The following is a 12,094-nucleotide window of genomic DNA, read 5'->3' on the forward strand; positions in this document are numbered from 1 at the left end:
ATTAAAAACATTTACATATACCTAAATTTACTAAACTTCTTTTTTTGGCAAAGACTTGTTTCTACAATATTAAACATTACAATACAGTCCACAAACAAACAAACAAAAAAAAACTATTAATCCAAAATATAATGGTCCTTAAGCTCGCCGGATTAAAATTGATCAGTGCGTGAAAGTTTAATTAATTAAAACCTTGTGCATACAATTTTTCCAATATATATGTATGGTTTTTTATAAAAAAGTGCTCCTCGTAACGGGTCGATGCAATATGATGAACACATGATTTTTTTTTGCATGAAAACTTTAATTGCATGAACAATTATTTAATTTATACGGTTATATATGCTTTGTAAAATTTATTGGCTAAATTCTATTTGATATCGCAAATAAAATTCTTAGTCAGAATATAGAACTGTCAAAGACATTGATTTCTTCGAGAATTTTAAGAATTTATATGGCATTTTTTCCATAAACTCTTTGGCATTTTGGTGTTAAACTTATCATAAAAAATTAATTGAAAACTATAAAACTACAATTAGAACGTGTTGTATATTAGAAAGCATTGAATGGTACACATCTATATCTTGCAATAATTGCACAAATAAACAATTTAGTCGTCGGTATAGAAACAAAATCTTTTTTTTTTAATTTAAATAAAATTTGTCTGCAAAATGAATATTGTCAAGCAAAAACGCGGTCGTGCAAAGGGTACAATCACTAGGGTTTCAACATTTTCGGAATCAGTCGTCGATTCCACCCCTATTGACATGCTAGAAATTCAATTAAAGAAACTTCAGGAAGCTTGGTCTGAATTCGTTTTGCAGCAAAATAATTTATACGAGTTCTACGACCAGGAAGGTTTCGTCGACCCTGAACCCGAATACGGGGAATATGAAACGAAATATTTCGAAGCGTTTTCTAAACTTTCTGGGTCTATAAGAAAACATCCAGATAAGGATCGTGATGAAGCATCAACAATAAATGCTTCGGTTTTGCAAAAATCAAACTCTCGTCAGTCGGTCGTGTTGCCAAAACTTGTAATTCCAGTTTTTACTGGAGACTATAAGGATTGGCCGGTTTTTAAAGATTTGTTCACGGGAACAATTGATTGCAATGTCTCCCTAACCGGTACGCAAAAATTTCAATATCTGAAATCATTTCTGGGTGGTGAAGCGGCTACTCTTTTGAAGCACATTTCGTGTACCGAAGAAAATTATCTCGAAGCTTGGGATAAGCTTGAAGCGCGTTACGACAAAAAACATTTAATCGTACAATCATTCATTAAAAGTTTCATGGCCTTGCCGTCGTCTAATAATTTGAATTTAGAAACTCTTCGCAAGCTTACAAATGGAGCTGATGAAATAGTTCGTGGTTTGAACGCGTTACAAATGAACTCTAGAGATCCTTGGTTGATCTATATTCTTGTTCAAAAATTAGACAGTGAAACAAAACAAGCGTGGGCAAAAAAGGTAGAATCTCGGGATGACTGTACCATCCAAGAATTTCTTCTGTTTCTACAAAATCAGTGCGTTTGTCTCGAATCGTGTAGCTCATTTTCTGGTCCTATTAAAACATTGAACAAAGTTTCTAACAATATTCGAACACATTTCGTTGAAGCAAAACCTACTTGCCCAAAGTGTAAGGAAGATCATATACTTCCATTTTGTAAGACATTTCTCGCTCTTGATACTACCGCACGTCGCGAATTCGTTAAACAAAACTCGATTTGTTTCAACTGTCTTAGAGTTGGACACGCATCTAACAAATGCAATTCTAAATTTCGGTGCAGGTCGTGCAATGCTAGACATCACACCCTAGTACATGAACCTAGAACTACATCGACTAATAAAACAACTGAACAACCATCGACACAAAACCCTTCGAACTCCGCTGTTACTTATCATTCTCTCGAATCTACTCATAATACTCATTCATCTCTCGAATCCAACGCTATTAAATCTACAATTCTCCCTACTGCCGTCGTTAAGGTTCAGGATAAATTTGGCTCGTTTCAAAACATTCGAATTCTACTCGATTCAGGATCCCAAATCTCGTTTATTACGGAGAAAGCTCTCCAACGTTTGGGTCTTCCTAGAAAACCATCTCGTATCCCTATTGTTGGAGTCGCATCAACTTCTGCGGGCACAACCAATGGTCTCATTTCGTTAAAACTACACTCTCGTTTCAATTCAAATCACATAGACATAGATTGTCATGTAATAAAAAAACTAACGTCTATGCTTCCGCCACTTTCGTTGAATTTAAACACAACACAATTTCTTTCGTTGGATCTTGCAGATCCGAAATTTTATGAACCAGGAACGATTGATATGCTCATCGGAGCAGATAATATTTTCAACATTATTCTCGAAACACCAAGGGCAGAACCGGGTGCTCCTAACTCTTTGTTGACAATTTTTGGATGGGTAATTGCTGGAAGCTATGATCGCACACCATCCAGTGAAGCTTTCGTTATAAAATCATTTTGCACACAGCTTGATTATGCCAAGTACTTTGATTTGGAACGCTTTTGGCGTCTAGAAGAGATTTTTTATGAACAACCTTTGTCTATTGAAGAACAAAGAGCTGAGGATGATTTTATTCAAACTCATAGTCGCCATACAGATGGTAGATACATGGTTAATTTACCATTCAAACCCAATTGCAAACCCACATCTGAAAGCTCATCTCGAATCGCACTCAACCGACTATATTCAATGGAAAAGAGATTCGTTCGTGATCCTGAACTTCAAAAACAATACTCTTCCTTCTTAAACGAATACATTTCATTGGGTCACATGGAAGAAATACCTGTTAAAGAGATAAACGATTCAGATTCTTACTATCTACCTCACCACGCCGTGTTCAAGGCTGATAGCAGTACAACAAAAGTGAGAGTTGTTTTTGATGGCTCCGCAAAGTCATCACCTGATTCGAGGTCCTTAAATGAATCCCTTTTCGTTGGCCCTGAAGTCCAATGCGACATATTTACAATATGTCTTCGTTCTCGTCGTCACGTATATACAATGTCTGGGGACATTGAAAAGATGTACAGACAAATCTGGATTTCACCAAAACATACAAATTATCAAAGGATTCTATGGCGAGAAAATCCTGAATCTCCGATTAAACACTATAGGCTTTTAACTGTAACCTACGGGACCTCGGCTGCTTCATTCTTAGCGAAACGCGCGCTTAAACAACTAGCTTTGGATTCTGCTGAAACACACCCTCGAGCTTCTTCAGTTATCCTTAATGACTTTTATGTCGATGATTTGGTAACAGGCGCTGATACAATTGAAGATTTAATCGCTCTTCAAAAAGAGCTTGTTGAGGTTTTGTCACTTGCCGGTTTTAACCTTCGTAAGTGGACAACTAATTGCTGGCCACTTCTCATATCCTTCCCTGAAGATCAACGGGAACTATCTCCTATCGATTTTGAAAATTCTCTGACTGTAAAGGTCCTCGGGCTGCGCTGGTGTCCATCTGGGGATTGTTTCTCGTACAAGGTAAATTTGGACCAGTCAACATCATGTACAAAACGTTCTATCCTATCCGAAGCTTCGCGCATCTTTGATCCCCTTGGCTTTTTAGCTCCGGTCGTGGTAGCTGTAAAGATATTCTTTCAGGATTTGTGGAGAGCGGGTGTAGGATGGGATGACCAAATCCTACAGGAACTTTCGCATCGCTGGATCACTATACGAGAAGAACTTCATTTATTGGAATCAATCCGTATTCCGAGACTAATGTGGACAAATAAGGTGAACTACGAGTTCCATGCATTTTGTGATGCTTCCTTGGATGCATATGCAGCTGTAATCTACTGCAGAAGTGAAAATCTAGATGGGACTGTCTCAATTTCATTAATCGCTGCTAAAACGAAAGTTGCTCCAATAAAAGTGCTTTCACTTCCTAGACTTGAGCTTTGTGGAGCTCTTTTATTAACCCGCTTAGTTCAAAAAATCAAGATTTCGTTACAGATCAAACATATGCAATTATTTGCTTGGACAGACTCGTCCATTGTCCTACATTGGCTAGCCGCACCGCCCAAAAAATGGTCAGTTTTTGTTGGAAATAGAACATCAGAGATAGTTTCATCTATTCCGGTGAAATCCTGGAATTATGTTAGATCCGCCGACAATCCTGCTGATGTTCCATCAAGAGGAATTCCGCCATCTCAACTCGAGTCGACTGTTATCTGGTGGAATGGTCCAGTTTGGCTTAAAATGAACCGCAGTGAATGGCCTAAAACTCAACATGATTTGCAGAACGTATCAAGTGATCAGCTGGAGGAAAGGAATTCTAATAAAGTCCAGGTATTCGTATCCCAAATAAATGAAAACAACATTCTGAGACAAATAATTAATAAATCGTCAGATTGGATAAAATCGGTACGTGTGGTTGCATACATTTTTCGTTATCTTAAAAATCGTCGCCTTGCTCCGGAGCTACGTGATCTACATGCTCTTTCAACTTCAGAACTAAACATCGCTAAAACTTGCCTGATAAAAGCCTCTCAATATATTTTATTCGCCGCTGAAATCGAAAGTCTCAACAAAAATAAATACTTGCCTTCGCGATCTAAACTCTCATCAATTGCCCCTTTCCTTGATAGTGAAAATGTTCTTCGCGTAGGCGGTCGTATACAAAACTCTGAACTGTCGTTTAATGAAAAACACCCAATAATTCTCTGCAAATCGCACCCAATAACAAAACTTATAGTGGAATATACCCATAAACATTATTTACATGCAGGTGTATCATTAATGGTGTCTTTGCTAAAACAAAATTATTTCATTCTAGGCAGCCGAAATATTGTCAGAAAGGTAGTAAATGACTGCATTGAATGCTTCAAGCAAAGAAAATCTACTTCCGAACAAATGATGGGGAATCTACCAATCGAAAGGGTTCGTTTTTCAAGGCCATTTAGCAAAGTTGGCTGCGATTATGCTGGACCTATCACTCTTCGTTTGGCTCGTGGAAGGAACCCTAAATTTGTCAAGGGTTACATAGCTCTTTTTGTTTGCTTTGTGACAAAGGGAGTTCACATCGAGCTAGTTGGTGATTTGTCATCCAGTGCATTTATTTTGGCCCTAGACCGCTTTGTATCGCGCCGAGGAAAACCAACAGAAATATGGAGCGACAACGCCACAAATTTCCATGGTGCTAAACGGTTTCTCGGGGAGATGCATGAATTGTTAATGGACCAGCAGCGAAACAATATCATTGCAGATCATCTATCTAAAGACGCCATTGATTGGAAATTCATACCACCTTCTGCACCCCACTTTGGTGGGCTGTGGGAGGCAGGGGTGAAATCCGTGAAGAAGCACATCACACGTGTCATTGGTGAACATATACTTACCTACGAGGAGATGTATACTCTTCTCTCCAAAATCGAATGTTTACTCAACTCACGCCCAATGTGGCAAACCTCCGATTTTGAACCAATTGCACTTACTCCGTCACATTTCATGATTGGAGAACCATATTGTGCAATTCCTCAACCTGATTTAGATTTTTCAAAATTTTCGATAAGTTCTAATTGGCATCTTTTACAGACTCTCATGCAAGGTTTCTCGAAGCAGTGGCATAAGGAATATTTGACATCATTACAAAACAGACCCAAATGGCAAAAGGTTCAACGAGATCTACAGAAAAACGACATGGTGTTGCTCAAGGAACCGAATTTGCCACCTTCGAAATGGATACTTGGACGAGTCATAGAAGTTCACCCTGGTGCAGATGAAAGGATTCGTGTGGTTACCGTTCGTACCAAGAATGGTGATTATGTTCGACCCATCGTTAAGCTAGCGCCTTTGCCGTTTTCTGAAAGACCGGAGTCTTCCAGGGGGGGCTGAATGTTTTGTAATGAAAAACATAAGTCTACACTATGCCCAACAATGTCCCATTTCACCCTAACTTTACATTCAGCAATTAAAATTCTAAATTTACTCTCGCTCCCAACAAACATTGTAAAATAACGTAACTTTTTTATCATTATTTTTGCATTCCTTTTGTTATTCATATTCTTACATGCTAAGTCTAACTTTTAAACAGAAAATTCTTTCTCTTACATTTTGGACACCACAGAGTACACACCTAACTTGGACATTGGTAACAAAACATAAATTGTACAATACATTACATTTAATTACTTATAATATTGAATATTAAAAACATTTACATATACCTAAATTTACTAAACTTCTTTTTTTGGCAAAGACTTGTTTCTACAATATTAAACATTACAATACAGTCCACAAACAAACAAACAAAAAAAAACTATTAATCCAAAACACCTAGCTTGGCATTAAAATCGCCCAGGACTATTTTAATATCGTAGGGCACTGCTCATATGTTTTGTCTAGGAGCTCGAAAAACATATCTTTGGTGTTGTCGTCCTTCTCTTCTGTGGGGGCGATATCAACAGTTACAGATTGTTTTTTTCCCCAATTAAAAAAATTTAGATAATTCCAAATGCACAATTTCTCAACGAACACAGCCATCGAAATACAAATGCAATTTCAATCGTACCAACATTTGAGAACGAAATCACATAAGATCCATTCGGGACTGGTATAAATGTCAAAAACTCATCCGTAGTAAGATTCTACTTTAACTTTTATCGTTAGTATTCATACTGCGGATATTGTTTTTGTTATTTATGTTAAATCCTACGACACTATGAAAAAAAAAATGGAATAGACAACTACCAAAAGTCAATTTAATTTAAATAACTTCCTTCTTTTTTAAAAAGTTTATAACTTTGACACGAAAAATTCATTTTACAATGAATTTATATATTTATTAAGGTGAACCTTAAACACTATTTTTTAATAGATTCTTTGTTAATATAAAACCAATACTTTAAATTGAAAATAATACAAATATTTTCAAATCACACGAAAATTTAAAATTATGTAAGAAAAATCTATTGTTTAAAATAAATGGAAGTACTTAAACAGCATAATAAATATTAATTGGCCAGCTTACATTTTTAAGATCGCAGAGATTTCCCGATTCTCAGAAATATAAACAAACTTCCTTTATTTTCCGTTTTTGCTGTCAACACAGAGAATGGAATTTTTATGATTCGATTTTTATAAAATTCCTTTTGTCGTATTTAAAAATAAAATATAAATAATACTTTGTCTGAAATTTCAACACGATCAAACATTATGATGTCAGTGGGCGTTTTTGAGCATTGCAACGGAAACGGAGAAGATAGGTTTAGTGGTCAGTGCGAGCACGATCAAGTACAAGCTGTCATCCAGAAATGACATTGAACGACGACTTCTTAGACAAAAATAAAGCTATAACTATAAGGTTGTTAAGAACTTCGTTTACAAGCGCTGAAATCTTTGGCCTCTAAAGTCAATTTAATAAAGCCGTTTCTCGAACAACTTATGTCACCCTTTGTAAGACACTCATCATCCCGGTTCTCATATGTTTGGCTGGGGCTTGGACATTGTTAAGGCAAGATACGGTGGAAAAAGAAATAGAAGATACAATTCGAAGATCTTAATTTTAATACACTAATAAAATAAGAAAAATTTTCATGACACAACAAATCAAAAACCTAATTATAAACTTCCCATAGGAAGTTATTGTAATTTGTACGATTTGTCAAATTAAGAATTTTGACATTTCTCGACGTTTCAAGGTCCCTAGAGTCGAAATGAAAGATTTTTACGTACGTTCGTACACGACGTTCTTTCGTCCTTCATAGCTCAAAAACCAGAAGAGATATCAACTTCAAATAAATTTTGTTATACAGATATTAAGGCACAAAGATGCAGAAAGGGCTCTCAAGAAAATTGCGTGGGTGGTTTTTTTACCATAGCAGTATGAAAAAAAGGTGAAGATTTTGGTTAACCCTGAATATCTTACGAACCAAAAACGCTAGAGACTTGATTTAAATTTTATATAATATATTGAAACGTAATACCAAACAAGTATATTTTTTGAAAAAAAATCAATATAACAGTTTTTTTTATAAATCAATAAAACTGATAAAAAAATTTTTCACCTCCAAAATTTTACGACTGAAATATAATTTCATCTCTACAACAATTTTGTGCAACGAAACATAATGTTTTTGACATCTGGTAAAATTTTGAGAAAAATCGAATTTACAGTTTTTTTTATAAAAAATAAAAATCTAAAAAAAACAATACACAAAGTTCGTAAAAATTGAATATCGAATCAAATATCTTTTCAAAACTTTGAGATATTGGCTTTAATTTACTTTTATCTTTCAAAAAATCTTTAGTTAAAAATATTTAGTTAAAGTTTGAAAAAAATCGAATTGACAGTTTTCTTACAAAAAATTAAAAACCGAAAAAAAAACTAACAAAAGATGGTAAAAAATGATTTTCGACTCAAATAGTTCTTCAAAGATTTTAAATATTGGCTTAAAACTAATTTTATCCTATAAGAAATATTGTTTTCAACATTTGGTAAAATTTTTAAAAAATTCGAATTGACGAAAATTAATAAAAGTTGGTAAAAATTAATTTTCGACTCAAATATCTTTTCAAAAATTAGAAATATTGGCTTCAATTTAATTTTATCTTATAAGAAATATCGTTATCAGCATTCGATACAATTTTGAAAAAAATCGAATTAACAATTTAAAAAAAAAAAACAATACTTAAACTTGGTAAAAATTTACTTTCGACTCAAATAGCTTTTCAAAAATTAAAAATATTGGCTTCAAACTTATTTTATTACACAGAAAATATTGTTTTTAATATTTAGTAATTTTTATATAAAAATCCAACAGTCCGTTTGTTCATAAAAAATAAAATCTACAAAAAATAGTACGCAAATTTGGTAAAAATTGAACTTTTAAGCAAGACAAATCGACAGACGGGATGGGAAGTTATCAGTGTGGGTCGCATCCCAGCCTCTTTTGTATCTTGCATTTTCAACCAAGTTTTTATCGTTTACTGTACCACTGTAGTTTGTTCTTTATTATCTTTACAATATTTATTGACACATTGACTCCACTAAATCTCATAAAGATTGAAAATTTACCTTAATTTACATACAAAACATCTAGTTTCTATTTGCCGGCGTTTTTATTTTTTTTTTCTAAAAATAATCTTGGAAGTTCATCTAATTATAATCTTATCATGATCTTAATTTGATTTTTTAGTGTTTATAAAAAAATAAAAAGGGTGGTGCATAAAGTCGCGCGTTTTTGTTGATGACATTTGATTTTTAAATAAAGAAGCAACACAAAATTGTATCGAAAAGTAACCAGTTCAGATTATGAATTATTCATAGCCTTAAGGGTCAGTTCTCACTTGATTTTCTTCACTTATAAGGAACCTCATTTTATTTAAAATTGTTTTTGGTTATGTTTTAGCACATTGAATGTTTGTAAAATCTCCAGAAATTAATGAATCTTGATGTGAGCATTTTACTTTAGAAATGGTAACTGGTTAAGCTTGGATAAGAGAAAATAACGAGTGGCGTCGGTAAGGTAGGATGAAAGGGATTCTTTTATAATTTCCACACTAAAGGAGTTAGAACTATCCCAAACATCTTCAAAGTTAAAAAATAGAGTGAGCTTATGTAATTTAGGGAAGGATCTAAATAAATGTACCGGTAGTTTGATTTAAAGGTCTTGAATAACTAAATTGAAAGGGTTAGAACAAAGTTGGGTGAAGTATTCCACGTTCTTGATGTGCGGTTAAAAAAGAATATCTTTACTTTCTGGTACTTCGGAAATCGAGCTGAGAGTTAAACTCATCCATTTTGTAGATCCTACCTTATCCTTCCTGTCTACCTTATCGACTATTCTCATCACTTCCTCTTGCGTAATAGGGTTCCTTCCAGAGACAAAATGGACTACGTGAAATGATTTTTAAAAATGTTTAACTGAATAAAATAATTAGTTGTTTTTTCAAAACAACAATAACCACCTCTTAGAATTTATGCAGCCCAAACATTGAAAACAAAATAAAAGACAAAACTTAGTCACTTGAATGTCTCGATGTCGATAGTGCAATTCAGTTTATAATTTGTATTCGATCACATGGCAGTCTTCACGGAAGATTTCGAAGATAAAAGTCAAGGTTTGATATCATAAGAAAAAACATACAAAATATCTTTCTTACTTTCTATTCTTAATATAGAAGATGGTGTCTTCCCAAAAGCCCGCCACATATTCGGTCTCATGGGATTTCTGGGATTCGCTGTCGTTTATTCAATGCGTGTCAATCTGTCCATAGCCATCGTAACAATGGTCAATCAAACAACCATTCCTCACCATAATATCAACAATTCCACTGCCGATGAAACTTGCTCTACAAGTTCTACGTCGTCGGCGTCGACTACGACGTCGTTACTGTCCCCATTTTCAAACATTTCAAAACATCAAAGCTTCGAAGCAGAAGGTGAGTTCGATTGGGATGAAACAACACAGGGGCTTGTTTTGGGTTCGTTTTACTATGGATACACGTTAACTCAGATCCCCGGAGGTCGGATGGCTGAAATTTATGGAGGGAAAATGATCTATGGAATTGGAGTCTTGACTTGTGCAGTCTTCACTCTACTGACACCATTAGCTGCCCGTTGGAATCTCACGGCAATGTTGGCAGTACGTTTTATTGCGGGATTGTGCGAAGGAGTTACATATCCATCGATACACGTAATGCTGTCGCATTGGATTCCTCCTCTAGAGAGGAGCACGTTCTCAGCCATGGTCTATTGCGGTTCCTACATAGGAACTTTCGTTTCTCTTCCATTCGCTGGATGGCTGTGCACCTTGGATTTTATGGATGGTTGGCCACTGGCTTTTTATATATTCGGAATTTTCGGTATTGTGTGGTTTGGATTTTGGATGTATCTTGTTCACGAATGGCCAAGCACACATCCCCGGATATCACCAAGTGAACTGGCATTCATCGAACGAAGTGTGAAGCTAACCCAAAGTGAAAGTCACGCCGCCAGCGCCGCAGCCGAGATGGAAAAAACACCTTGGTTGTCGATTCTGACTAGTCTGCCATTGTGGGCTATTGTAATCACTCAATTCGCATGGTCGTGGAGTTTGTTTACCCTGATGACAGAACTGCCCACTTACATGGATCAAATTCTTCACTTCGATGTTCAGTCTAATTCCGCTCTGAGTGGTCTTCCATTTCTGACAACCTATTTAATGGGGGTTCTGTGTTCTAGAGTCGCCGAATGGTTTCTTGAAAACACCAACATATCATTGGTGAATTCGTATAGATTGTGGAATTCGATTGCGATGGTTATTCCTGCATTTGGTTTGATCGGGGCTGCTCAGGTCGGTTGCAATGGGACATGGGTTATGGTTATGTTGGCTGGTTTAGGGGCGTTTAGTGGAGCAATTTACGCCAGTATTCAATTGAATCATATTAATCTTAGTCCGAAATATGCTGGCACAATGTATGGCTTGACCAACACCATCGGTTGCATGACGGGATTTTTGAGTCCCTACGTTACGGGCTTGATTATAAGTGGCAATAATACTTTGGCACAGTGGAGATATGTGTTTTATTTGGCAGCGGCCCTAAATTTTGTCGGAAATTTGTTTTATATAAGATTTGTAAGTACCGAAGAACAAAGTTGGTCAATTAATTCAAAGAATAGATGAAAGCAAAAATTATTTTAAGCTACCATAATTATTTTAAAGACATAACCTTAAGCGTACTTTTAATGATGTTGTATATAAATTAAACACTAAATTTAGCATTTTACGTTTTCTTTTCTCATAAAAACAAATCAATAAATCGGTTAATGTAACCCAATAAGGTGTACCTTATTTTAAAATACATTTAAGTTAATTATTTAAACTAAAAATAAAAATAAATAAAAGAGTAAAACAGCACAACTTGTTTACTGAATATTTTAAAGTTTGTTTAGGTATACAAGCCTAAGCACCAAGCTCCATAATAATGTCCCTGGTCGATTCGCGAGACGTGAGAAAGTACATCATAAGAATAGTTTAAATAAATATGATTAAAATAAAACCAGCATAAGTGTTCTGATGAGCCCAACCATTACACCGGGGCGAAACCCATATATGAACACTTATGCTGGTGTTTTATTTTAATTC

At 35.2% G+C, this 12,094-nt stretch overlaps 2 protein-coding genes across 2 annotated transcripts; both read left to right on the plus strand.

The window, feature by feature from the left end:
* The first annotated feature begins 671 nt into the window (after positions 1–671).
* Positions 672–5,861, plus strand: LOC129944153 (uncharacterized). Its single transcript, XM_056053364.1, has one exon. The coding sequence runs from the start codon at positions 672–674 to the stop codon at positions 5,859–5,861; it is 5,190 nt and encodes a 1,729-aa protein (XP_055909339.1).
* Positions 5,862–10,001: 4,140 nt separating this feature from the next.
* On the plus strand, positions 10,002–11,774 carry LOC129945841 (sialin-like). The gene is made up of 2 exons (XM_056055774.1): positions 10,002–10,088; positions 10,149–11,774. Exons 1-2 carry the CDS (start codon positions 10,049–10,051, stop codon positions 11,630–11,632), a joined length of 1,524 nt encoding a protein of 507 aa, XP_055911749.1. The 5' UTR covers positions 10,002–10,048; the 3' UTR covers positions 11,633–11,774.
* Positions 11,775–12,094: the final 320 nt, after the last annotated feature.

Source organism: Eupeodes corollae, chromosome 2 (assembly GCF_945859685.1).
Source record: "Eupeodes corollae chromosome 2, idEupCoro1.1, whole genome shotgun sequence".
Lineage (NCBI taxonomy): Eukaryota > Metazoa > Arthropoda > Insecta > Diptera > Syrphidae > Eupeodes > Eupeodes corollae.